The sequence below is a fragment of the Aulostomus chinensis genome, chromosome 10 (genome assembly GCF_037954235.1).
Source record: "Aulostomus chinensis isolate RoL2024-O1b breed Wild chromosome 10, RoL_Achi_v1.0, whole genome shotgun sequence".
Lineage (NCBI taxonomy): Eukaryota > Metazoa > Chordata > Actinopteri > Syngnathiformes > Aulostomidae > Aulostomus > Aulostomus chinensis.
The window spans coordinates 4294171-4322160 of record NC_141329.1 but is presented as its reverse complement, the minus strand read 5'-3'; the positions used below and the strand labels follow the sequence as shown (position 1 = coordinate 4322160).

Genomic DNA, 27990 nt, shown 5'->3' with positions numbered 1-27990 from the left:
GCCGTCCCCAGATGTCTCATCAGGTCAAACCTGTGGTTCGTTGCTCTTGTTGCTGATGGTGAGATCATTTGCATTAAACAAAGGAGAAAAAAAAGAATTGAAAAAAAAAAGATTTTATTTTAAAGTTTCATACATGAACCCTAACACTGCCGAACAAGAGATTCGTTGTGAATGCAGATATTTGATTCACTGTCTTCTCAGAGATTCACTTCAATCAAATCACCCCCCCCCCCCCCCCCCCCCAGTATTTCATGAGTCTTTCTATCATCCTACCTTTTTTAGTGGTTTGTGCCACAGGGGCTCTTGGGTGGGTGTTACCAGATGAGCGAGCCCTCACCCCAGTGGCCGGTTCATCAGGTGTCCTCCGCTGATCACCTCCTGGTTGCTATGTGCCATCACAATCTGGCGCTGTTCAAAGACGCTCAGGTCCAATATTCTTTCCCATTTTTTCTGCTTTCAGCACGTCAACATCAGCCATTTGCTCACTTGCTGCCCGTGACTGCTGCCTTTCTGATGAGATTATCACTGTTATTGATGTCACCTGTCAGTGGTTTTAATGTTGTGACACTGTAATGATCAGGTGAATAGATGGACATGATTCTGATAACTCTTGTGTTTAATCTCATGATTTTTGCCTCATCCCACATCACCAGACTCACACATACAAACATGGAAGTATATCCTAGAGATGCGTGTTGTTGTTTTATTCTTCCTGATATCGGATATGCCAATGTTTTGAAGATATGTTTTACGTGACATTCACTTTGTGTCTGTCCTGAAAACCACATTCAAGTGTTGCGAGTTTGAAAAATTCATGTTATTTTTATTTTCCTAAACATTGGGTAAGACCTGTTCGTGCGTTGTTTCCTCATCATCTGTGCAAAGAAGAAAAGCAAAAGTGGCTACTATACAGATATAAGTATATTACAAAGACGTACAGATATCATCACGCTTCCTGAATATATAACACGCATTTGTGGTAAAACACACATAAGAGCATTATGCCCCCCGGTGCTAATCCTTTAGTGGTGGACTTCCAGTTTAAATTGATAACTGATTGGCGTGTGCAACAGCTTCATTGAAAATTTAGTAGTACCACAAAGCCACTCGTAACACTCTAATGGTCTTTAGCATTGCTGCTGCTTTAGTTCTAAATTTGTTTGAAATCTAATGTCAGGATCTTTATTTTTATAGCTCATATTTCCATATGAAACTGAACTCATTCCTTATGGGCGGAATTTCAGTTTAAAAGAGATCCAGCAGCTGTTTGTGGCCAGGCTTAGGAAGCCGATTGGCCCGTGCATGTAAAGGAACTCGCTCTAATGACGATCCCCTCTGCACAGAAGATGTATAAAGTGATACAAATCCCACATGTTCTCCTCGTACTGCAGCAGCACAGAAAAAAAGCTGGTATGCTCTTAGTTTTATAAGAAAGGGCTCATATTTTAGTGTTTGGCAGGGAAACATCCACTTTCCACTTCTCAGGATTGTTGTAATTGTCAGGTATAACTTACGTAAACAAGTAATAAGATTCCCAGCATCAGTACACACACACACACACACACACACACACACACACACACACACACACACACACACACACACACACATACACATTGAGCGCTACACTGATTCAGACCCGCATCTCTCCTGCAGGCGGCGCTGCAGCTGGACAAGGTTCAACAAGCCCTCAGGTGGGAGAACCGTGGTATATGTGTGTGGGTGTGTGTGGGTGTGTGTTTGTGCGTGCGTGTGCGTGTGTGTGTGTTCGCGCTACCGCCGAAACTCGGCATCCACCCTGGGAAACTGTCAGAGGGACATCAGGGTTTGAGCTGAGAGGAGCTGTCATGACTGCGAGGATCCAGGGAGCGCTGGTCGGAGACAAAACACCGGCGATGAGCCGCCCGACAGGTGAGGAGAGGATGGTGCACCGACGCGCCATTTAGTGGGAAAGACAGAGAGATTAAATAACTTTATTCTAAAAATGACTCCTGTAAACTTCTACACTGTATTTAAGTAGTGTATGATTTCTTCTTTTTCTGAACTAAAATGACCGATACATCAGCAACAGATATCTTTTTGTAAAGTTTTTATTACTCCATTTTGTTTCCCCCTGTTTTTACTGTAAAGACATTTTAGTTTCATCCCGTAATGAAAGGTGCTATAAACACAAAGTTGCTACTGTTATTAAGTAGGTTTGAATTGTAAATTTACACGTAGCCAGTAAAGGTATGCAGATATTGTCATGTTTGTTGGTCGGTCATTCATGTTCTTAACTGGACATTTTAACCTGTATAACATTTTCCCCAAAATCTTTTTTTTTTTTTTTTTTTAATTATGAAGGTTAAACTAAATAGTAGATACGAAAGTTTCCCTTTTTAGTTTACAATGTTTATTAACAGGTGTGTTCTGTTTTCCACGCATTTAAGATTGTATTTTTTGTGACACTGTGGCTCTGAAGGTTGGTGGAGGTGAATGATGCTCAGTGAATGTGGGACAAAAGTTGTTGTACATTTATCAACTCAGAACGGCTACAATGGCATGTTTGTTGGGGGGGGGGGCGTTTGATCTGGGTTGATCCTTCAACAAGCATCAGGTAGTTAATTATAATTAGTGGTAACATAGATGTCACTGATCTTTTTGCAATATTTGGAAATCAGTGTTAGTTGTGATTGTGTATTTTATGTCTCGTGATGTTGCACAACAGCACACAAAATCGAGAAATCATTCTTCTTCAGTTTGCACACCGTCTTCTCAGGAAATGTGTTGACTCTGTGGGAATGAAACAGATATAGTAGCTTAAATACTGAATGCTGCCTTTTATTAAAGCAAGGGATCAACCCTGATGTCTCAGTGGTCAACAGGTGAAGGTCTCTGGTGTTAGCTGAGCTCACATGATCATTGTATGTGCGGGTTTTGCGGCAGCTCCTCAGTCCAAATACATTCATGTCTGATGCCTCAATAAGTCGCTGACACATTTGAAGGAATGTGAGAAAAAAAACATTGCTTAAGAAAATAAACAAACAAATAATCAATGTTTTGCTAATGTTAAATGATGACGAAAAGCAGTGCGTAACACTCAGACCGCAGTTTGCTTGCAGATTGTGAAACATTTGCGGGGTTCTAAACTGGATAAAAGAAATATAAAAGGTTTGTCACTAAGCCTCGATGTGCCCTTTCTGCCAACATTCATGGCATTTCAACAGATGGAGACATGACATTCGGGCCATTGTTGCTTTTAAATTCAATTAGGTTAAATTAAGTCTGATGAAAATAAATTAAATTTTTATTGAGTTGACCTTTTAAAATTAAGGGAATGCAGATAGTCAGCTGCCAAAAGACAGACAGACTATCAGCAATGAAGCTGTTTATAGTTACTGTGTATTTTCCATCTGTCCATTTTCTATAAAGCTTATCCGTGAAGGGTGGGGCTGGAGCCTATCCCAGCTGACACTGGGCGAGAGGCGGGGTTCACCCTGGACAGGTCGCCAGTCTGTCGCAGGGCCATCAGGAGCAATTAGGGGTTCAGTATCTTGCTCAAGGACACTTGGACATGGTCACCGGGGGAAGTGAGGATTGAACCAGTGACCCTTTGGTTGCTGGATGGCCACTCGACCGCTGAGCCACGCCACCTCCTCCACTATGAATTCTGTAAAATGTATTTTATTGTAACATGACGTCTTCTTCCTCTTCCTTCTTTTTGACAGAGATGATGAGGGTCAGGAAGGCTCTGTGGCTCATACTGGGCATGCTCAGTCTGTCCCTGCTACTGGTGGTGCTGGGAGTCTACGCAACAACCCGAACGGAGAGCCTGAACGTCACTGGTTACTTCTCTGGAGTTATTGTAAGTGGATGCTCTCACTTATCACTTCTGTTCACCACATTACAGCGAGGTGACAGATACAATTGGACGAAAATGATGGAAACACTGTGTTGTACTTTTGTAGCTACCAGGAAGTCAGACAGGAGTTTTAAAACTTCAAATCAAAATCCAACCCAGCACGTGGGAGCCATTATGAAATTAAAGCTGTGATCCTTTCGTCTTGCAGCTCCAGCCAACAGCTTTGTCTCACTCACTGGTCTTTCGCAATACATGTTTGCCTCAGACAGGCATGATAATATAGAGAGGATGAAGATTGATTGGCTGGAGCGTTTTGTCAGACATCAACGTGAAACCTTCAGTTTGTTAGACAGGCGCTTGAGTGGGATTCAGTTCTTCTCCCATTCTTTAAAAATGTTTTCATTCCCATCCATCCATCCATCCATCCATTTTGTACTGTTTATCCTGTTAAGTGTTGCGGGGGGGCTGGAGCCTATCCCAGCAGCCTTTGGGCAAGAGGCGGGGTTCAACCTGGACGGGTCACCAGTCCATGGCAGGGCCAACACATATAGACAGACAACCATTGGCTCTCACAGCCACACCTACGGTCAATTTAGAGTCTGGATTAACCTGGTCCCCCCTTGATGTCTTTGGACTGTGAGAGGAAGCTGGAGTACCAGAGAGAACCCAGCAGGAACAGGGAGAACATGCAGACTCCACCCAGAAAGATCCTGTGCTCCATCCAGGGCTCGAACCCGGAACCTTCTTGCTGTGAGGCGACAGTGCTGACCACTGCACCTAAAGTATATCAACTAATACATCTGTTATGTTCAGGCCATGAAGCTGCTTGCATTATATTTTCTGTAGCAGGAATACATGGCCCTGCCTGGGGAACAAATGCAAAAAACATTGGATGTTTGGTCAGTTACTTACATGATATTTAATTTATTATGATATTTCCCTTGGGCTGCACGGTGGTGCAGTGGTCAGCACTGTGGCCTCACAGCAAGAAGGTTGCGGGTTCAAGTCCCGGCTCGCGCACGGGATCTTTCTGCGTGGAGTCTCCATGTTCTCCCCGTGCCTGCGTGGGTTCTCTCCGGGTACTCCGGCTTCCTCCCACCGTCCAAAGACATGCAATTTGGGGATGAGGCTGATTGGATTCTCTAAATTGACCGTAGGTATGAATGTGAGTGTGGATGGTTGTTCGTCTCTGTATGTTGGCCCTGCGATGGACTGGCGACCTGTCCAGGGTGAACCCTGCCTCTCGCCCGTTGACGCTGGGATAGGCTCCAGCCCCCCCGCGACCCTTAATGTGTAGGAATAAGCGGAAGATGACAATGGATGGATGGATATTTCCCTTTTTTAAATATTAGATTTTTGACTGTCCACCTGAGAGAGTTTGGTTTGAGAGACAGGAAATGCGGAGGAGAGTGAGAGACCTTGATACAAACGCTACTTTTTTGCTTGGGCTTGAGCTACCAGAGTATGATGGGAAGATGTGCTCTCCAAGTGCCTCCTGGAACCATTAATAAACTAGTGGACACTTGGAGAGCACATCTAAAGGGAACACAGCCAAAGTTTCTTTTTGGATCTGTCCAAAATTTATTGAGTTTAATGTAAACCTCTGCACAAAGTATGGGGAAATCAGCCCCACAGTTTTTGCCCAATCCTGCTTACAGAGAGAAGAACGGCACAAAAAACATGACCTCGTTGGCTGTAACATTGTGGTTTACAAGTTGTTAAGATAACACAACTGAAGTCCAGGTAGGTCCAGGCACAAAATGCTTGATTAGGTTTAGGATCAGGTCATGGCTCAGGTTCAAATAAGCAATTTTCTTTTAAAGTTTGTGACTTTATAGGGAAAAAAAGATAAAGATCCAAAATAAAGCTGGAGGTCAAACGTGAATGGTGTTTGATTGCATGAGCATCCATGATCCACTCCCTGCCTGGTCTTTCATGTAAGTTTGATTAAGGAACACACGAGTACAGGTACACTAGCTTCATTATTAGACAACACATTTTGAAAGTTAGCATTCAGCGTTTTTTGATGAATGTCCGCTGTAAGGGTTCATATTGCTGTTTCATTTCTTCTGTTGGCAGACTTCTTTCCTTGGAAGAAAATCAAATATATTAAACACCCAGTGTTTTTATGAAAATCAAAAGTGTGTCTTTGTGTTGCACACTTACCGTGTTGGTAATTATGATTTCTGTAGCTGACCCTTGGATCCTTCCTTGGACTTCTGGGACTCCGCCTGGAGGAAAACCGCAAGCAGCTGGTATGTTCTGTTCTTCCTTTATCTCTTTGTACTCACACACACACAACCAGACAAACTCACACACCTACTTCCACTTCCATCATTTTTCCTCGCATTTTCTCTGCATACACCCAGCCGTCAACCTCCCAGATGGGAGTGTGCTTTGGCCATAAATGCAGCAGCGCTGTATGGAGTAGAGCTCTTGTGGCCGCCCACTGACACGAGGGGATCTGAAGTTATGCTCTCAAAAAGGCAGCTATAATCTATCCTTAAATCTCCTTTACTGCGTAGTCAGTGTCGGACCCTCCTTGGAATTTGCTTCTTCCTCTTGTGTGGGATAAGGTGGGAGTTACCAGGCAGGCTGTGTTATAGAAGGCAGTGTTGCTAACAATCGTCCAGTCAGAGCCTAGCAGCTCCTAAAAATATCAATCAGGTTTTTAAGAGTTCCAAAGGTGCTGTGTGTGTTTTCAAGAGCATTTGCAACACCAAACATTCAAGATTGTAAATGTAGGATATTAAACCCTACAATGGAATGCTCTGCATTAGCTGCGATCATTAGCTTGTCTTGGCTTACTCGTTTTGAGAATATGAACAAAAAAGGGGTGCAGATCAAACAAATTGTAAAACTGTATTTAATTTTGGTTTCCTAAAATGTTTTTAAAAAGCAGTGCTAATACATCTCCCCACTGTGTGGAGGCCAGATGCTAAAGGATTCGTTCTGCTCTTTGTTTGGACAACTTTGGGGCCTTTTTCAAATGTTTATTTTGAACTTACTGGCAAAAAGTTTCTTATCGACACATGAAGCAGTTATGAAGTAATATACTTTGTTATTTGGAGATGTGTTTCTGGTCTTCTGGTGAATAACCACATTATTCACTCTGTTCTCACGCTGTTAAATGCTTCACTATGTTCACTAGCTGGTCACTAGCTGGGTCAGTTTTCCTTTTTTTTTTTGTGCTGGACAGGTAGTTGGGATTTTCAGAACATTTTCATTTGAAAGCAGCTGTCTGCTGGGTATGAAAGGAAGACCATGAGAGCTGTCAAAGGCAGGTATTTAATTTCACTGCTGGGGGAGGGGTCGATAATAAACAGAAAAATATCTCTAGAGAAATTCCTGGAGTGAAGAGCGTGAAATAGAGCAGCACGGCCAGGTGGAAAATATTTAACAATTGGCAGCTTTCGATGAATGTATTTTTGCATTCATGTTTTCCATCAAAGAGAACTATGCCAGTGCACAGGATCAATTGGAAATTCTCAGCATGTTCAAGACGACAAGTTATTAAATACTGTCATTTGAGGTACAACTACAGAACATTTCAATAGATATTCAAGTTCTCTTGCAGGTTAATTATTGTAGCTGTTAAATATTGAGCAGCTGTATAGATTGCTTTGCTGTGAATTTTGGCCCATTCACTCATGGACCACTGAGAAATGTTTGTAATACATTTGCCATCATATGGTCAAATTTTGTACAGTTACGTGAGCTACTGTAAACCTGCACAGCTGCTAGCATGGCAGCACACTCCTCTGACAGTGCCAAATGTATCCTTTTCATAACACCTGCTGTAAATCAGGCAGTGGAAATGAGGCGAAATGCATACTCTCGATGCTAATCTGGACTTAAATCCTTCAACCACATTCTTTCTGCTAAAATACAGGCCAGGCTTAAAGGCTGCTGATCCCCATGTTTTAGCGCATGTAAATGTACAAGATAAATCTCCACTGAAAACATTCACCTTTTTCATTGTACCCCTCATATAAGTTATCGCCGTTAAGATAATTTAATATGAGAGAGACTGCGCTAAATTGAAGTAACGTAAGTACGTATGGCTGTTGTGAGAACAGGATAATCATACAGTCTGTCTCAGAAAGGAATGATGTTTGTTGTTCCCTGTTTGTACTGCAACCTCTGTCCTCCGAACCCTCAAGCAAGGAAAAAACACCCCCCAAAAACAATTCCAATATTAAGGAAAAAGCAGACACCTCAGACAGAGCCTCAAAGGAGGGATTTCCTTCTCAGGACAGACAGACGCATCACAATCTAAACAGCGTCAAGGTTGATTAGTTCCCTGTGCAAGAATCAGGTGTCATGTCTGGGTCACTTTGATGCACAGTACTGGCACATTTATCTTCGAGCTGACTGACATCTTTAATCCTCCGAGTCGGTGTGACCAGCTGTTTAAATCTCAAATCACCATTAAATCTCACTGGCTGACCTTAAATTGGAGAGATAAATATTCTTATCTGTTCCTATAACATTTGAAAAGATCTTTTTTTTTTTTCTAATAGCAGAGATAATATTGTAACCCCCCCCCCCCCCCCCCATAAAAAACCCTATTTACTTAAAACTTTTTGTTGTATTTGGCCGGTTTTCTCAGCATGTCTGTATTACCACCCATGAAATGCAACCAGGCTTTCATCCACAGTCACATGGGGGTCTGGATTGAAGAGGCTGTTTTTTTCTACCTGCCTGTCCCAAATGTCCTGTGTGAGTGTGACACACTCTCATCAGTCCTGCTTGGTTACTTTGCCATGTGAAAAATTAGGGAATGTCTTTGGAGACGCGGTGGCTGGAGATAAAGCCCTTCCAGTGTCAGCGTCCCAGTTATTTGCTGTTACTTTGTCTTTCGACGTGTGCCCTTGTACAACCGTGAACATGCAGCTGCCTCCCCTGGAAGAGTTTCATCTCAAGTAAAATCCTTTTTTCATCGATGATGTCAGGAGGAGCTGCAGTGCTGATTTTTTTTTTTTTTTTTCTGTTTCTTTGTTTTTATCTTGGACTGAGTGGCGTCTGGAACAGTGTTGATGACATTAGCAGCACCAAGTCAACGCCGCTATTCAAGTGGGGAGCGGGACCCTAATAAGTCTGGTGGTTGTCAGAAGGAAAAAATTGTCAAGACACTATGTTTTCCAAGTTGCTTTACCATAAATTAACAAGAGAAAATGAATTGAGTTTTAAAAATCAGCACATTCACGAGGGACTCGAGGACCTGCATCTTTTTTTGATAGAGATGGTTGTGCTTGGATTTTGCATCAGGATTTTATCGATTGCGATGGTGGGATACGTTTCCTGATAAGCTTGAAATGTCAAAGGAAACATGATTCAGTGCAGATAATCTGTCCCATGAATGTTTTCACATTCAGTTCCACGAATTGGGAAGTTAACACGAGCAGCAGGAATGAGGGAGCGTTTTCCTCAGCGCTGCACACGAAGACTGCTCAAACAGAGATGTGTTCACAGGCAGCTAGTTCTTTTGGTAGTACTGACTTTATCTTCTGGAGTCTGTGCTGCTTCACATGTGATCAGCAGATATTTGTTGTGTTGACTGTTGTTTAAACCTTCTTGCATAAAGTATCAATTCAATTCTATGTATTCATTTTCATCAAATTGTGTCAGACTGGGTAGAGAGCGAATGTGTAGACACACTATAAATTTTCTGAAAACTCAGCAATTCCTGTTTGTTCATGTTGGGTTGTAGCCAAGAGGTAACTACTTTCTTTTGGCCCCAGAACCGAAACACAGGCTGTTAGCCATGAAGGGGAAGCCTGTGAAAATGTCACTGATCCTGGGAGCTTCAACAAGAAGGAAAATCCCCCCCAAAAATACAGATGGCGAGAGAGAAAAGCGTTAGAGCACTGACATGTTGACAACACTACATTACAAGCAGGTACTAGCAGATTACACAGGCTTGCAAAGACTCCAGGGTTACTAGAGGCACACAATAGACAACAGGAGCAAGGAGTTACAAAGAGCCGTCATGCTTTACATCCTGTCTGCAAGACGAAATTGATTGAAACATATAGAGTGCAGACCATCTCATGAATGAAACCCAGTGATATTAAACATCCTGACAAGCAAAGTATGTTTTTGAGACATGTATGCTGAGGACAAGGCTTCACCATATCCTGTCTCAAGGAGAATCATTCCAGATATCCATAGAATTCATCCCATATGCAAGGATAAGAGCAGAAGATCTACAGCAGTGCTTATGGAACGCATGGCTCTAATAAAAAGCAAACATTTGTCAGAGGCCGAAGAGGAGGATTTAAGATGTTGGCTCTGGAAAATGAACTGGCTTTGTCCAATCCAAAACTGCATGCGCTGAAAATCAGTTCAAAGTGTGGCTCTAAAGGATCCGATGGAATCAACTAAAAAGAGGTCGAAATCTCCCAGTGAATCTCACCCTGAGGCAGCGACACAAACTGACTTCAGACCAGCCATAAATGATTCTCAAGGACCGATGATGCAACTGATAAATCCTATCTGAATCTAACATGCAACAGTAAAACCCATCATGATAATGACTGCTGGGACCCGCTTCAGTTTCAGTCTTTTGTTTGGGCTTTTAAGAACTGTGTGAATTTAAGAAGCAACTGTCCAAGCGACAGCAGGGATCAGCCAAGTGACCTTGTGAGGAGTGGCTACCATCGACCCCCACAGTCTGGGCCATCAAACAACTACATGTCCTCTTGTTGTGCATTTGCTTGTCCCTCCAGGAAATAGATGTTGAAGCACTGCACCCATTCTCTCAGTTTCTTTGACGTTGCTCCAATTTATTACAACAGATTATGCGCATAATGGAGCCGGACATGCCGTCTACCCTTAAAAAAAGATGATGATGAAATTTTCCCCTCTAAGCTGAAGGAGAGATGTGGACATGTTTCCCGCGATCTGCAGGAGCGAAGGGGATGCAGAAAAGTTTTCCCGGACCTTGTGACCGCTGTTGAGAAACACGTTGAGTTTGCCTTTTTGACATCCAAGGGAAAGATTCCAATGCTAGTCATGCAAAGTGAAGGAAAAGGGGAAGCACTTTGACCACCAGTGTCACTGCAGTGAAAGAAGGACATAAAGTCTATTTGGGCAATAAAATCAAGTTTATTGTGCCCAAAGCCACCTCAAATGCTGCTCAGTCGGCCAACAAAACAGTCCCTCACAGGATAACCTCACACTTAAAGTTGTAGCCAAAGCCTGACAAGAAAAAAATTAATAAAGGAAATGAGTAATTCAAGGAATGTGGCTAAATTAAACTAAATACATTTAATTGGCCATACACACCCTTCTCTCCTCTGTGCAGGCATGAGGGTACCAGCTGACTACCAATTAGCTTAAACGGCAACATTTTATTCAGAGTGATGGGTCAGAAGGAGATTGTGACCACTGCAATGAGAGTGATTTTATTGAGCTGCCTAATGTTCTGAATCAAGAGGCTATGGCAGTGTTAAAGCAAGGTGGGTTGCAAAGTGGTCTCACTGCCTCATGGAGTGGATGCAGATGGTGATTTGCTCACTTGAGCTGATGCAGCCAGAGTGATGGAGTGAATAAACAGCCAAGGCGGAGGACCACACACAGCCTGAATGTAAGTGGGCTGGGTAATTGAATGACCCTTGCTGTTCTGTGACAACCACCTGTGTGTCTGTGGAGCATCTGAAAGACATGTCTATCAAGCAGTACCAAGATTTTAATAATCATCAGTGGAACAACTGGAAATGTCAAGAGAGGACATGACGTAAATGATCCGACCCGACCAGGTGAGATCTTCAGGTCTGTGTCAAATGGCTCCTGTAATCTGATGTACTTTGTACATCTTCAAGTTTGCATGCAAAATACAAAGTGGTAACACGTGCGCTGGTTTTGCTCCGGCCTAAGACACATGACCAAGAGCCGTGTGAACTTTCTCACATGGTTTCCAGTGACACATTTGAATTGACTTGGATTGTTCTCTAAACCAAACAAACCAAAGGGAAAACTCTCCAAGTGTACAAACTCATCAACTGATGCAGACCAGAACAAACAAACTACAGGTGTGAAAACAGCCTTAATAGCTGAGAGGGGATTACAGACAGAAAAAGTTACCAGGGAACGAAGAAAACAAAATTTTCGGCATTTCCTAATACATGTCACAGGTGTTGATGGCGTGGTCCAAAAAGAATTCAAGTGCTAAAAAACAGGGCTGTGTTGGAGAGCCTAGAAGGTTTTGCCTTTTCCTCTCATTTTCTCCCGAATTTTAAATCATACTTTCATCTTTCTAAGCTGTCTTGGATTGTTGCTCCACCCCCTCCACTGCCCTGCAGCACCACAGTCTACCACATTCTTCCTTGGTCACGTGGAGTTGTCAATCGCATCTTTTCTCTTGACGGCAATGGAGTTCAACCAGGGCAACATAGGGCATGGAAGGGTAATGCTATGCCTCAATGACCAGAGGAGGGCGCTTATGCAGCAATCAGGACAGATGCCCTCCTCCAACATGGCCAACTTGGTCTGCATGAACACAAAACCAAGCTGGCGAAAACACTGGGAACCAGCAGCCTCTTTGTCGGTTGGTGCTACCCTGCCTTTGCACCAGAGAGATTATTAGTTGTAATACTTTGTGATACCAGTGAGCAGGGTGATGTTCATAGTGGAAATTACAGTATTAGGGCGACTCCAATACAGATCAAGTAAAAGAAGAGGCAGAGAGGGGAGCCGCTCCCAGCACTCTGAGGGAGGTCATTTACTGTAACTGTGTATAAATGCCAGTCAGTCTGTTTCGCTCAGCTACCACCTCAGACATTACATGTTCATACGAGTCCACACCTGCGGTCTGTGTTGAAGGAAAAGATGGGACGCTCCCTCCATCGCCTCGGTGATATATGTTGGGGTGCACATCATGAAACAGTCAGCCCTTTTGCTGGCTATCTTCCCAGTGCGAATGGAGCTCTTGAGTACGTCATCTCGCCCCATAAATCACCCAGCGAGGGCTTATCAGCTGCGCAGGGACAGAAAATATTTCACAGACGTTGTCATGCTTTGATACAACATTATTATCTGTCTATTTTGGGTTATCAAGAAAGCTGAGTGAAGCATACATTTGTATTTGTGGTTATGTTCATGTCAATTTTAGCGGTGATGTGTTAGGAAAGATGATTGGCTTGCATGCAGAGTCAGGATGTCAGTGTGAGACGGGTTGAAGTGGAGCAGAGATTTACTGATCCAGTGTCATGGATGCCAGCAGGTGATCTATTCAGTCACAAGAAGTGATTGAGATAAGGAAAAAAAACAAAAACGGATCACATGTCCACACACGTTCCCACATCCTGTGTAACGATACTGGAACACAACACTAACAAGAATGTGTGTTATGTTTGGATGGTCCACATCGTTTAACAGCTGAATTCCAGATTTCAGTCAATCAACAGCTGCAATGATTTCAAAGGAATTTAAACATTCCAGCAAGTTTATTTGGGAGAAATTAAGTCTGTCCATCCATTTTCTGTACCGCTTATCCACTAAGGGTTGCAGGGGATGGGGGCCTATCCCAGCTGACACTGGGCGAGGGGCAGGGTTCAGCCTGGACGGGTCGCCAGTCCATCGCAGGGTGGAGAAATGAAGTCGTCTCTTAGAAATTTCATTAAAAAAAAAGATCTATCAGAGGTTTTTGGAGAGAGAAATGTGGCATCGGAAAAGGAAAAACATTTCCTCGATACCCGTGGAGCAGCTCAACAGGGTTCATGACCAGAGCGCCTAAGGTGACACCTGCATTCCAACTGGTTTGTTCGACAATAACTGCGTCAGGAGAGAGAGAAAGAGATCATTCAGTAAACTGGAAGTATTTTAGAATTACTTGGCTATTACTATTGAGCCCAGAGAGACTCAAGATCCTGGCAATAGTTCCCACCGAGAGTGAGCTTGCTGAGCTGATTGATGAGTTATGATATAAATTTATCAGGTTGTGTTGGGATATTATGTGTGTGTCCGTGCATGTGTGTGTGAAATATCCATCCACGAGTCCCTCAGTTCTTATGTATGTGTTTACCTAGGAGACAGAGAGAGAGAGAGCACGTACATGTGTTGATATGAGTAAAACAGATTTGGGGAAGGTTCCCTCACTGTACCTTTTCCAGGGGCCCAGAGATTTATACAGGCAGGCTGGGGTATTGGTTACGTGGCGCTGACACAATCATCCTGCTTTGTTTGCTATCAAGTAAGCAGAAATAGTACTGTTGAGATTTGTAACAGTCACTGGTCAAACAAAGGGGACTATCACATTTCTGTTGAGAGACTGACGTTAGGGTTCCAGAAAAATGCTTTCTAACCCACAGCAGACTTGTGTCTCTCTTCTCCTTTGGTCCTGACTGCAGTTAAGTGGACGAAGTCCATCTCCCAAAGATCTGGGGTATTGGATACTAAACACGTGTATTCGTATTTCTTTTAACAGCCTTCACACCATGACTTTCACATCATGAGGAAATTCCTTCTGTGTCCGTACAAATAGGGGCACCCAGTTAGTGCAGCAGTCCATTGTCTAACACGAGGACTGCTGGTTCAGTTCCCAGTGTTGCCTCCTTTGTAGAGTACCGCTCGCGTCACTGGCGTCTCCACTGGTCAGCTCGGGCGTTTTGGTTTGGGTGATTATTGACTTCGATATTCCTCAGGTTACCCAGCGAATTAACAAAAGAAGGAAAGAAAGAAAAGATTCTTCAACATTGTTCTGAATTAAATCTGTAAAATCTGATTTAGCAGTTAGTAATGAGAAGTATCTGCCCTGAAAATGCAACATGGGCACTTATTGCTCTTATAAACCAACATTTTTCTATCCCCAGAGTAACTTATTGTCTCAGATTGCAATTTGTAGCATCATCAGAAGCTTCTTTAAGCCACTTATCACTCATCTTTGGTGGAATAGCTTAGTTCCAGGGGGTCTTTGTTATACTAGCAGTATGATGATATTGGGCCGTGGCGTTAAACCCCAAAAGCCCACGGCAGACAAGATTTTAACAGCAATACATAATAACGAAGCTCAAAGCATAAGCTCAAACGAAGGCACCCTAAGTACCAGAACTGCACGTAGGACACGTAGCATGCATAGTAAACCAATGCCAGAGGTGATAAGAACAAATATGTTTCCTAAACCACCATCACCGTTTACTTTTGAAAATATGTAAAGGGAAATGGAGAGACCTGTGCATCAAATAAAGGAGGAGCTGTGGAGGAGGTGCATGTCTCAGCAAGCTGAGTGGACGCCAGGTAGACGATTAAATGCTTCCTCCTGTGATTGTGCACAGCTGCAGAAGGCGATGGGCTGATGCCAGCAGATTTTCATATTCTCACCGAATAAATGTTGACACTTGGTATTTTTCCTGCTCCTCATCCTCCCACCTGCCATTGCCACTACCTTCGGCCTGAGGAAGGCCCTGCAGAAATCGTTCCTCAGTCCATTTGGCAGCATCTGGTCTTCAGACACCTGTCCCTTTTGGCCAGAAAGTTCCTCACATTTGGAAGAGGGACAATCATGTCACAGAAAACAGTTGGCCTCGCTGGAAAATGCTGACACGCCAGATGGTCAATCCAGCTTTGTATTCTTCTGTACATTCAAAAGTTCACTCTTCGCCGAGGTTCTTATAGTGAGCTTGTAAAGCAGGTGTCCTCCTGATAAATCCTGAGATACATGATACTTGTATGTGGAGCAAGATTTATTATAAGGCTGCAGAATAAATCTGTATATCCTGGAAATCACTATAGGGCCAGGTGCAATGTCCACATCGCAGGAGCTGCAGTTTTTTTGATAAAATGTGTCACAATATAACATTTTAAAGAAATATGTTGTTGCGATAGAGCCTGATATTTCTATTCCCCGGATTAGTGACAGACGGATTAAGCCGGCTGCCCATAAATTCTTGATGATTAATGGCATTTTTTTTGTTTCGCAGCTGCAATAAATGCCTGCCCTCACCAAGTCTGAACAAAACAAAAAAAATGTCTGCACTGAGCACTGGTGTTTTTGTTGTTGTTGTTGTTTGTTAAAAAAAAGAGTCCTAATTCTTGCTCACAAATATTTGTTCTCTCTTAGAAATAAGGAGATGCTGCTACCTGATGATGAATGCTGTAAAGTGCACGGAACAGTCAATCACATGTTTAAAGTTCAGAAGTTCAGTTTTGGAGTACCTGTGGATGTTTACTTTTTTTTTTTTTTTAAAGAGAGAAATGTAGAGTTTTTTATCTCATTTTTTATTGTTGTAGATGCAACCAACAACCACAACCTGATATTCTATATATTTTTTATCAGCCTCACTGCTCATGAAGATATCAACCTCTGAAAAACCCTGTGGGCCGAGCACGAGCCCAGCTGTCAGGGAACATGCTTGTTTGGTGCAGGTGATTTCTGTCTTCGTCGTGTGAGTTGCATTGATGCGGCAAAGTTATACACTAAAATCTAGCTGTAAACTCACCTGCAACTCTCCACAACTATAAACAGCCAAGCACCAAATGCAAGGGCACCTGGTTTTTAAATGGACTGAGGCCCAGATCGACAGCCCATGATTCATTTAGAGGATAATTTTCCTTCCTTTCCATGGTGTACCTCGCTTTATGCCCAGATTTTGCTTTTTTTTTTTTTTTTTGGACTCATTTGAATGGAAGTCTTAGTTCATTAGTCAAGTGGTTCCGTTTTTAGAGCTTTCTGAGCCGTGCTCTACATTCCTATCACACGATGCTTCCATTTCAAACGTGTAACTGAAGGGATTTTGAATTTTTGTCGTTCTCTGTCCTCCAGCTGATTGCTGCAATCGTCTTCCTCAGCTTCGGGATCCTCACCTCCTTTCTGTGCCTGGTGATCGACAGCGTTTGTATCGTCTTAAACATGGTGAGTTACCTGCACTTGCACGTGTGTACGCTGTAATAGAAGAATTGACATCAGATGGTGAAATCAAGCATGTAACAGTAGATCTTGAGGCAACAACAAACCTCTTGATGGAGATCCACCTGGACAGCGTCTTGGCTGCAGCCTGAGGAGGTCAACAGACGGGACTGAGAGTTTCCTGCAAATTACTCCTCAGTCAGCTTTATTTTTCGATCATGTAAATGACCCGTGACTGTAATTATTTGTGAAAGCACAACGTGAGAAAAAGTGGTGTTTAAGTCTTTTTTTCTTTCCTTTTTCTTTTTCTTTTTTTTTTTTTTTTATCAAGCGGCTCGATAAATGTAGAACTCTTGAATGAAGTCCAGTTGCTTTTGGCGTAATACATCCAGACACGATGACCCGGATGACTGAGATTCTTCAGAGAGACGGTGGTTAAATGTGATTAATGATCCTGTGATAGAGAGCAAACCTCCCTGAAAGAGCATTCAGCTGGTTAGGAAAGCAAAGCTACACATTTAATCGAGAGCCGCTGTATAGGAGAGGAACTCCCTATCAGCTCATCAGTTTCTAGGGTGCACGCAGCAGCCTGATGAATGCTGGTTAGCTAAGTACTTCTCCTTCACTGTTGGATTGAGGTATTGTCCGTTCCAGCATGGATGATTTATTTCTTGCTGCTCATGAAGTCTAAAAAAAAGCAAAAACTCCTGACTGGCAAGAAAGTAAATATTTTTGAAGTTGTTGATCGTCTGTTTGATTTTTTTTTTTTTTAATCTTTTTAGTTTTTCAGACTTTTATTTTTGCTTTGAAATTTTGCAATCTTTGTCATTTTAGTCATGCTGACCTCTAATAAAGTTAAGAATGAAAACTTTTCTTCCACGTGTATCGATGTCAAGCACGTTCCGCTTTGATGAATCCTTGGAAAATTCCTGGATTACAGAGGGAACAATGAAACAATTTGATTGATTTTGTTTTGTTGACGTGCAGGAAATGAACAAATACGACTAAAAAGTCCAGGTTTCAAGCTTCATTTTGATGAGTACATGGTGTTAGAGTTTGAGAGAGTATTATCTGTGGTCTCCCCAAATTCATATTTGTATTCAGGCTCTTCTCTTTAATACGATACACTCTGAAACTGTTGGATCAAAGGTGTTTTGTGAAGATGAAATCCTTAACTACAGGTTTCAAGTTGTGCTTTTCAAAAGGGATCATGTAATAGTATCAATATTTCCAAATGTTTCCATTATATGACAACAACCTCAATCCAGAGATCTTCCAGCAAAAGAAAAAAGAAAGTCATAAACTATGATTTAAAAATAATGTTTTGGAAACTTTTTCTTCAGTTAATCCTAAACAGACTCAGACTGTTTCCTCTGTTAGCACGCCTGTTAGTCATACACAGCCGTTTATACATATCAGGTTCTTCTGTTTGTCCTCCCTCTAAAATGTGATTGATATTTGGAAATGACATTTGGTGAAATACGTTCCCTCCTGCCAGGACATGCGTCCGCTGAGAGCGGGAAGGTGCCAGTACTACAGCAGCGGCAGCAGCTACGTCTACGAAAACTTCTACACCTCAGTGAGTACGCCCGTGCGTGAATGATTGAACGCAGAATAATGGACTGTTATTGCTGCATGGGAACAATCTGTTTGGCTGAGTGGGTTCCTGGGTCAGTTCATTTAGGTCAAATATATCAATTTATGTTGTATTCAAGAAACTAACACTGATCCTCAGATACACCTCAGCTTGTACTGGTCTGTGTTTACTTCCAAACAGTCTCCATCTCCCTCGTCAGGGTTTTTCCTGATGGAGATTGTAACCGTCTTGTTCTCTTGCAGGTGTCATGTTGGAATCTGAGGGAGACGTGTAGCATGACGGTACGAAGCGGAACCTGCTACTGCTGCGACCTGTACGACTGTGCCAAGTGAGTCACTGCATCATTGCGCTTCTACTCTGTATTGTATCAAGCACACGTTGTGTTGCGCACGTGTAAAACTCAATAAAGAAGTTGGACCCCACACAAACTCAGGAGCAGGCACGCATGCATTGGTGATCAGTTTAGGTAAATACGAAATGAAAACCCAAAGGAAATGGTCTAAACTGAGTAATTCAAAACAGATGGAGAGGGGAAAACTAAAAATACACAGAACCAATCAGACACACCTGAGACGCATCAAAGCAGAGCAGGGAAAAAGAGCAGGGGCAAGAGAGGAGCTGCGCCGTCACTGTGGCGAGGGTTGTTTACACTGTCTGGTAGTCAGTGATGTGGGAGCAAATGGTGACTCCAAGGTGTGTTCCCCTCACGTGGCAGTTTTAAAACTGAAGTCCAAAATTGAAATGAAACATTCCGGCCACGACTGGGACTCACAGTCTGCCAGGAAATCCCACTCATCGGGACATTTGTGTGTGTCATCCCTCTTGTGGTGGATGTGCTCTTGATGTAGATGTGCTGTCTTGTCCTGCAGCGGAGATTATCTCAGCAACTACTATGAGTTTGTGGGCGTGGGCAGCTGCGAGGACGTTTTCACTCTCTATATTCTGATATGGATCCTCAACGGACTCAATCTTGTGGCCTTTTTCACCGGCATACTGACCACAGCAGTGCTTGGTAGCGTGAAAGATTTGGTAAGACACGCACACATGCACACACACACACACACACACACACACACACACACACACCACCTCTGCACCCTAAAAACGTTGATAGTCCTACAACATCCTCACAGGAAATCACTCCTTTTCTTTGTGTGTTGTCATATTTCTGTCTTATTGCGTCGACTGACCATCATCGCGTTTTTCTCAGAACATTAGAGGCCTGTTTAATAATGTGTCACAGTCTCCACCTGTATGATCGCGATCATGTACCGCCCACATGTTTGCTTCAGTCCACAAATGACTCCCAAAGACAGATGAGACTCTGACTTTATTATGAGGACTTAAAGCGACGGTTCACCCAAAAATGGAAATTCAGTCTTTATCTGTTCAGCTCAGATCGGAGGTCGAGGGAATTTTTGTAGTCCACAAAAGGCTGCTGGTGTTTCACAGGAAACTAAGAGTGGAGAACAACAACTACGCCAAAACGTTATACAAGAGGTCTGTTGAATGTAATGAGGGGTAATTACCTCATAGGCATGTTCACTGTATCTGCTGATTGCACCACATAAACAGTGCGTGTGACTTGATATAGATATTAATCTGGGTTACATCTAATAGCTTCAATAGCGAAGCATCACACGGCCAGCTGATCTGGAGACCGCACGCTACATTTCAGCAAGATAAAATGAGTCTGCTTTAAGTTGAGCGTGTGCATGTGAGGGCTGGCGTGCTGGAGGGAATGGGGACACGCCAAATCAGAGACGCTAAACTTCCCATAACTCGGGTCATCATTCTGTCTGCCGGCTGCTGTGTTGCAACACCAGCGGTTTGCCTGCATAACAACCTCTGCTTTAATCTCTGTGTCGGTCCCAGTACATTTTTATGGTCTGTTTTGGGAATAAAGAAAAAAGAAAACATCGTAAGTATCATTTGCAGTATTCTGACGTTTGAGTGTCTTTAAATCAATCTGCTGTTCTTTCAAAGTCAAGCAAGATCTTTATCTATCGAATTATATCCAGCAAAACAGACAGTAAAACCGAAACGCGACGCTAACTCTTCATTGTATTGCATTTGCTTAAAGGCCATGTGAGTGAGTTCCCAAGAAACCCAGAAAACCACAAGAGCTACAAAAAAAATTAAACACATGAAAGATCATTTTGTTCAGCCTCTTTAATGATTGAACACCTGCACCCTAGAGAACACAACAACAACAACAACAAGACAAAAACCTACCCTATTCTTCATTTGTTCAGTCATCACATATGAATAAAGATAAATCTGATAAAGAGACATTTTCAAGCATAAGTGATGAAACGTGTCATGGAGCTGCAGGACACGTGACGTTTTCTCATCCGCCAACGTGAAAAATGGTTCATTTGAGTCTTCCCTGAACTCTTAAGCTAATTATGTGCACAGCCTTGCACCTTTTTCTCTGTTTGCCTGTTTTATTTTTGCATGAAATCAAATATTTTTGTTTCATCTGTTCAGTGGTTGGCTTGTGTCCTGCTGTAAAACTTTCCATATCAGGAATTTTTTTCTGAAATGTCGGTGGGATTGAGGGGGAAATCTAAATGCAGGCGTTCACTCTTGGGCTCTACAGCCCTTCTCTAGTCTGCAGGCCCCTTTTTACCCCGTTCATCATTCACACACACACATTCGTGCCCGTTGACAGAGGGCGACACGAGGAGCCAACCTGCTGATACGATCGTAGACGGATAGCAAAGGCGTGATAACGAGACGATCACCCTTTTCATGCCCCCCCCCCCGCCTTCATAAGTTTATTATCAAAGTTGTTTGAATGCAAATTTGCCAAAATTGTACATTTTATAACTTTTCAAATTTCTAAAGTTGCTGGTTTTCCGAGCCGTCTGTGTCGGTAAGTTGTAAATCTCGGGGGTTTGGAACCTTCATTGGAACTAAACAACCAATATGAAATCATGAGTTCAACTTGGACACTTGGTGTTTTTACAATATTTTCTTGTTATTTGTACTAAAATGTGTATTTAGACCAAGGGAACTGGAGAGCTTAGCCCTCTGTCAAAACCAGTTACTCACTTCGCTATGAAGTTCAAATCCCAGTCCAGTTTTCATCTTGACTCATATGCAGGGTTTTTTGTTGTTGTTTTTTTTGTTGTTTTTTTTGCAACAATTTATGTTTTGGTCCATGTTTGTATCCACTGAATACATCTTGATATGTTTGTAAAGATCATTCGTGCTTCACTGAATCGTGTGGCAGGTTTGTCTTTGAGTTGATTTAATCGTTATTAGAACTCCTGCTTAATCCCACTGACAGACAAAAGAACTCACAAACAGCAGTGAAAACACAACCTCCAGGACTGAATTAATCAATAATGGAAATAAAAGTTCCAGCTGCCAAAGGAACCAGACTGGTCAACATTAAAATGAATATCCATCAGCATTTTTGTGGTCTCCGGAGCTCAGTGTGATAAAGAGATGAAGCTGATTTGTCCTGAGAGATCCGACAGACCACCCAGCCTGCGTCTGGCCCTCATCCGCTCCCACCTAAGCTACCATCCCTCCTCTGTACCTTGCAGAAAGGTTGCATTTTTGGGAGTAGCCTTTGATAGTTTCCTCCTGACCAGTCTCTCTTATCTGCAGATCAGCTGATAGTGGGTGTTTTACGGCAGGAAGGTTTTCAGCGTCTTCCTTCCCGTCGTTTTCAGTTCAAAATGATTCAAGACTCAACTCAGGCTCTTCCTCCCACATTTCTGCGTCCTATATTTTGATCCATGTGTGAGAACAGATGTTATCACCCGTCAGAACTTTAATGAGGCTTCGACAGGATTGCGGGTGAGTCATTATCATATCTTGGAGATGATTGGTCAATTAATTGTATTCAACTACATCTCCTTTTATTTCTTCTTTTAAACCACTCATCCGTTAAGGGTCGCGGGGGGGCTGGGGGCTGGAGTCTGTCCCAGCTGACGTTGGGACAGAGGTGGGGTTCACCCTGGACGGGTCACCAGTCCGTCACAGGGCTTCTTTTGCAGATATTTAATTAAATGATAATATGTGTTATCTGGATGCAGCAGATTACATCAGCGAGAAGGGAACCAACACCTTCTCTGAATTATAGAATTGCCGCCCACAACAGCTTTGTGTGCACCAGAAACTGGCACAGACAGACCACCCAAATGGAGAACAAAACAACACTGAGGCCCACTTTCATGTCGCGACTCATGTAAAAGTCTGGAACTGTGAGCACTGAGGGGCAGGTTTGCTTTTTGACCTGTAGCCTGATACCTTACACATGCTAAAGCAGCCAGGAGGCAGAATAATGTCCCTGAACAGATTCGTCATCAATGTCTGATCATCTTCATGTACTGAGCGCTTTCACCACCTGACACCACGAGCTCCTTGGTTATATGCCTCTTGTGTGAGTTCCTGGCTTGAAACTCATCAGATCATCATAAAGGTCCACTTTTACTGTCCTCAACAAGTTAGCACAGGTGTCTGGAGTCACCTCAGCATTTCATGTGCTGAAAATACGATACCAAGTCTGCTGAACACATTGTGTCTGTCTTCAGCTTTAAATGCAGTGAGCTGCAGCTGCCAACAACCTATGGTTTATCCATGGATGTGTAAAGAGAAATGACCCAGCGTCGCCAGCTCCGCCCCATTCACTCCTATGGAGGTTGATCAGAAGTGCATGAAGCCAGAAAAAGTCCAGATGTTGTTCTAAACATTGCAGGGCCGGTAAGGCGAGGAGCATTTCAGCCGGCTTCTCCAACCTTTGGTCCACCACTGCCTGAATAGGCTCGGGACTGCTGGGTTACCGGTTCAGTTTAGTTAAGTTTGAAACTGTTAAGTCTCCAAGACCAGCAGGATTTAATTGACGGGGGGAAAGGGAAGAAGCAGCAGTTGCTCCTCCCACATTAGCAACCAAGACCACTTCTGCTAAAGGGAGTGTAGCTCTCAGAAAGTGTCCCCTGACCAAACAAAGGTCAAATAAACTCAAATAAAAAAGACTCCTGATCCTTCCCTGCAAACGCACATCTCCTGCTCAAGTTGAGACTCTGAAAATCACATTTCAGAATTGTTAGTTAATGCTATTGCTAACATACGTATTGGCATCTTTTCTTGCACAGGTATGTGGCTCTTGCTGTTACTACCTTTGGTCAGTGTTGGCAGCAACAACTCACAACTTGATTTTTGAATGTAAAAAGTAAGAATCTTGTATTGTGCGCGCTCCAAACTAACTCCTTGCTCTTTGTAATATGTGTTTTTCTCCATTTATTGTGTTGAAAGTGTCTCCAAACAGAAGTGAAATACATGTACTTGTGTTTCAGGGGGTTGAGACATGAAGGACTCTAGCTGTTCAGACTCACTCATCTCTCTCTCTCTCTGGTCTTTGTGCTCTTTGAAGAGGGTCTCCATGTTTTTTCAGTCAGCATTTTCATATTGGTACAGTTCAGCCAGACGTTCAGCATTGACAAAAGACAGAACATTTGGCTTTCACTCTGTATTGTGTTGTGACACACCAAAAGCTAATAAATCCAGTCATGCTGTATGGACAAACGGGGACATTCTCCAAGTCAGTATAGTTTGTGATGTAACGTGAGACTGTAGAGAACGACCGCAGCGGTCCCAGAGCTGTTACCAAAAGCTAACGCTAACTGAGCTAGCGCTGCAGTGTCAACCACAAAAGCTAACATGAGGAAAGCGGTCACCGCGCATTCAACCTACTGCTCGTATTATTTACTTCAAATGAGGTTTAACATTCACACAGTTTCCCTTGACTGTTTCGCAACGTGCTGTGAGCCGGTGGTGGTCGTGTAAACAGCAGCGCATTTCTATATCATGATAGATCACAAATGCAGTGAGTTATAAATTGTTTTGAAAGCCTTTTTGAAAGAAAGAGAACTGTGTTTGTTCTGACTCGGTCTGCTATTTAGGTTAGCTACTCTTATCCAACAGCTACGTTATCAAAAGCAAAATACAACGCTTGATAACACAAGCTGGCAGTTTTATGTTGGCCTTCGTCTGTGTTTATTTATTCATGTTTTGATGTTACAGGAAACTAAATAGCCTCCAACAGGGATGCCCATAGTAAAGGATTCCATATTAAACTAACTGTGCGTGTGTGTGTGTGTGTGTGTGTGTGTGTGTGTTTGAATTTCTCATTGTGTGTGTCAGAGGAGCAGAAACCCTTTGAACGAGCCCACCGGGAGCACAGCATCTTCCCCTACAGCTCCTCCACTGATGGACGCCAACACACACAAAGTACACCAGCTCCACCCAGTCAGTGTGTGACGGATCACACATGCATGCACATATGATCCCTAGAACACGTATGATCGCTAGCTTATTTACCTGTCGTTTGTAAAAAAAAAAAAAAAAAGTGGACACATGAAAAGAAAGATGGAAGAAAGAATTCAAAGAAAAGGGATTTGTATGTTTGTGAATCAAACTGCACATGAAACGTGCAGCGTTCCTACCAAGAATCTCCCCTCTGGTTAAAGCACAGTTCAGGGGTATTTCAGTGCTTATAGACCACAACAGGACTTAAAAGATTTAAATTCAAATGTGTGTGGAAAAACACCCAAGCAGCGGAGGATGAGAACATTACCTGCGGTGAACCTCTAACTGCTCACAGGCGGGTGTTGAAATAAAAGGGAAAAACCTGAGGGAATGAATTGAATGTAGCAACGAACAGCAGCCCCTGAATGTTTTGATGAGAATGAAAATGTTGAATGAATCATTAACTTCGGTCTCCACAGTCCCCTGAGCTCAACCCAGCACAACACCTATGGGAGGCTTTAGACGGAGCGATGGACATTTCAGCCAGTAAATGATGATGAAACAGTGATGAATTAAGAGAATTAACAGAGAATTAAGATGCTCCCGGACTTCCCAGTGGCCCAACACCTCACTGAGTCACTTTTTCCTGTGAGATGAGCCATGCACATTTTAGAAATGTTGCGGTTTCATTTGAAAATTTAAGCCAAATTTAGAGAGTTGTAGTATTTGACCACAACAGGCGCTGCAGAGCAACATCTTATGAGCAGCTCTGCATCAATAAACAGGCAGAAAAATACTCAGAATACTGAAATGATGGTTAACACACGTGAAGTAGAAATGCTACCAGCATATTATGACATGAACTAATTTTCTGGTGAGAGACAGACTGGATGCAAAACTGATCATTAATTCAGATAAAATTAAATTTTGAACTGAAATGTATTTTTACACTAATTTACTGAGCTGTAGAGAATGACTGTTGACTCACCACAACTTGTTTTTCGTGATGTAGTCTCAATGTGTGTAACTCGTGTGTAGTGCCAGGATGTCTGCGTCACAGCGGTAAACCAACCTTTTAATTCTCAATAAAGTGCTTTATTGAGAATTCACATCAGATGTGTTTAATCAACAGGAAATCCTGAAAGTTCACGCTGTGGAAACGGCAGCGTTGAGCTGTTGAATGCTTTAGAACTACGTTCTAATATATTTCATTATTCAGCTGTTGTTACACTGACACTAAATATACTGCAGACAAAGTACAGTTATTAGAACACATTAATTTTTTAATAAGCAATTTTTCATCTTTCCTTCCTCATCCAGGGCACCTCCATCTTTTTCCCCCCACCAGAAGAGACAGTTGCCTCACAGAGTGGCTCTTCATCATCCTCATCAGGTCCTGGCAGAGAGTCCAACCCGCCTCCCTTTGCCCCGTCCAGCCTGCTTTCCTACAGAGTCCAAGGTGTCTCTGCCTGACCTCCAACCAGAGGAGGAGGAGGAGGAGAGACGAGGGGATGAACCAAGGTGTTGAGTGGAGAGGAAGAAAAGCAGCACCAAATAAAAACAAACATACTATTTGCTGGTTTGAATATTATGCAGCAAAGGAACCATTAATATATTTTTTTTTGTTTCCCCTCAAAAAAAAAAAGATTTGGATGTGACTTTACTTTTATTTTGAAAACACAAAGTGCTTCCTGCTTCCTCTTTTATTTCTATGCAAATATACACAGTATATTGTAATATCTACTGAATGTTGTAGCATATATAAGGGTCTGGATTATCAATAAAGGAAACGTTTGTAATATAGATTTGGTACATCAGTGGACTGCAAGCGTTCAGGTGTCTATAACCAAACATCCTCTTAAACACAAACGGGACTTAAAACAAATAAAAGCTCAACATCAGAAGACAAATTTTACAGTTTGATTTGTTTACATCACAACTCAAAAGCAACAACTCAGTATTTTGGCGTCGCCATCAGAATCCCTGGCATGGAAACTTGGTCACCTGATCAACCACTTATCAACATGCTAACTGTGCTGGTGACCAGCCGGATGCCCGCTGATAAATATGATATGTATGTCATTTTTGTTTGCTCTTGTAACTGTTGACCTGTAGAAAACATTTCACTTTGTGTTGAAATGTTCATTGTGGGTCATGTGCGTCAGGTTAATCTGCATTATCTTCCTTTTATTTGTACGGTTGTCATGGATACCCACGGTTACTTTTCGGCAGAGGATTAGCTGTCAGTTTGCTGTCAGGACAAACGCTTATAAACCAGTCAGAACAAACACGTCCCCGTATCTGTTGTAGATCAAATCTTTCAGTGGAGAAGCACTGAAAGATTCTCACTTCTGAGAGAACATTCATTTCACTTCTCTGCATCTTTCCTGTTCAGCAGCTGTAAATCTGTTATTAAATAAACACGATGGCTCCTTTCTCACTAAAACTCTGCGAAAATCAGATTCCCTCTTTAAATGTTTGACAAAAAACACACACACAGAAATGTTTTTCTAAGCCTCTGGACTGAGAAGGTTGATTTCATTAAGATATGGTTCTCGTATCAGATGGAGAAGACGGCCCACCTGTTGGTGTTTCCAGCAGCAGCAGCATCGTGTTCATTTGCAAGCGTATGGCGAGCGAGGCTCTGGAGTGAGGTTGGACTGGCGCTAAACTGCTGGGAGAGAACCGAGGGCTGACAGTTTGCCAGCTGTGGGGGAATTACAGGGTGTGTTTCCTCTGTAAACTTTCCTCAGACTTCCCCTTTGAAAGTAGTGAGGACCAAGTCAAATTAGAAGTTACAGGATTATTCAAACTGCCAGACCTGCTTTCATAGATCTTGCAGGGCCGATCCAGGAATTGTTTTTCACGTTCACTAACGTTACGAGAGAATTAATGGGCGGAACCTTCAGAGACTTGTGAGGATGACCTCACCATTAGGAAGGCAGATTTGAACTTTAGCACCAGTTTTAGATGCAACTTATTATTTATGGCCATGTTCCATATATCTGGGCCAGTGCACGGTGTTGCACATGCTTTTCACTGGAATGGTTCTGGCTCACAGAACGGAAGCTTATCAGTTAAACCTGGGTCATGTGACATGTCAAAATGTCTGCTATTGTAGTTGTCAGTGTTGGTTGTGTTGTCCTGGCCCCTGGCAGAGGCCTGAGCCTCAGAGCAGTTTTCTTTTTAGTCCTCAGTGACTTAAATGATCCAGAAATATCCCTATGGAAGTCATGCTGGTTGGACCGTGTAAATGCTACATAACGATGCTTCACTGGTCACCTTTAGCATGCTGGACTTTCCATAAAATGAAGGTAATTAATGCTGGTCCTACATTATTAGTGACAGACCGTGCAGCTGTTCATGAATGCAGACCATCTCCAAAACTGAAAACCTCTGTCCAAAGCTGATAACGGGATGCATTTTGTTTTTCTCATGTGA

The 27990-nt window shown here is 42.7% G+C and overlaps 1 protein-coding gene across 3 annotated transcripts; it reads left to right on the top strand.

Annotated features, from left to right (window-relative positions):
- Window positions 1–7: 7 nt before the first annotated feature.
- On the top strand, window positions 8–26922 carry LOC147254113 (transmembrane protein 255B). Of its 3 annotated transcripts, none has more exons than XM_086215077.1 (11): window positions 8–58; window positions 283–426; window positions 1657–1911; window positions 3708–3844; window positions 6034–6096; window positions 16605–16694; window positions 18187–18267; window positions 18528–18613; window positions 19155–19314; window positions 24445–24531; window positions 25870–26922. In XM_086215077.1, the coding sequence occupies exons 3-11, from the start codon at window positions 1713–1715 to the stop codon at window positions 26020–26022; spliced, it is 1056 nt and encodes a 351-aa protein (XP_086071203.1). In that variant the 5' UTR covers window positions 8–58; window positions 283–426; window positions 1657–1712; the 3' UTR covers window positions 26023–26922. The 3 variants fall into 3 exon arrangements, with proteins under 3 accessions (XP_086071203.1, XP_086071202.1, XP_086071204.1); XM_086215076.1 differs by having other exon boundaries at window positions 24445–24549; XM_086215078.1 differs by having other exon boundaries at window positions 24445–24599; window positions 25870–26005.
- The last annotated feature ends 1068 nt before the right edge of the window (window positions 26923–27990 follow it).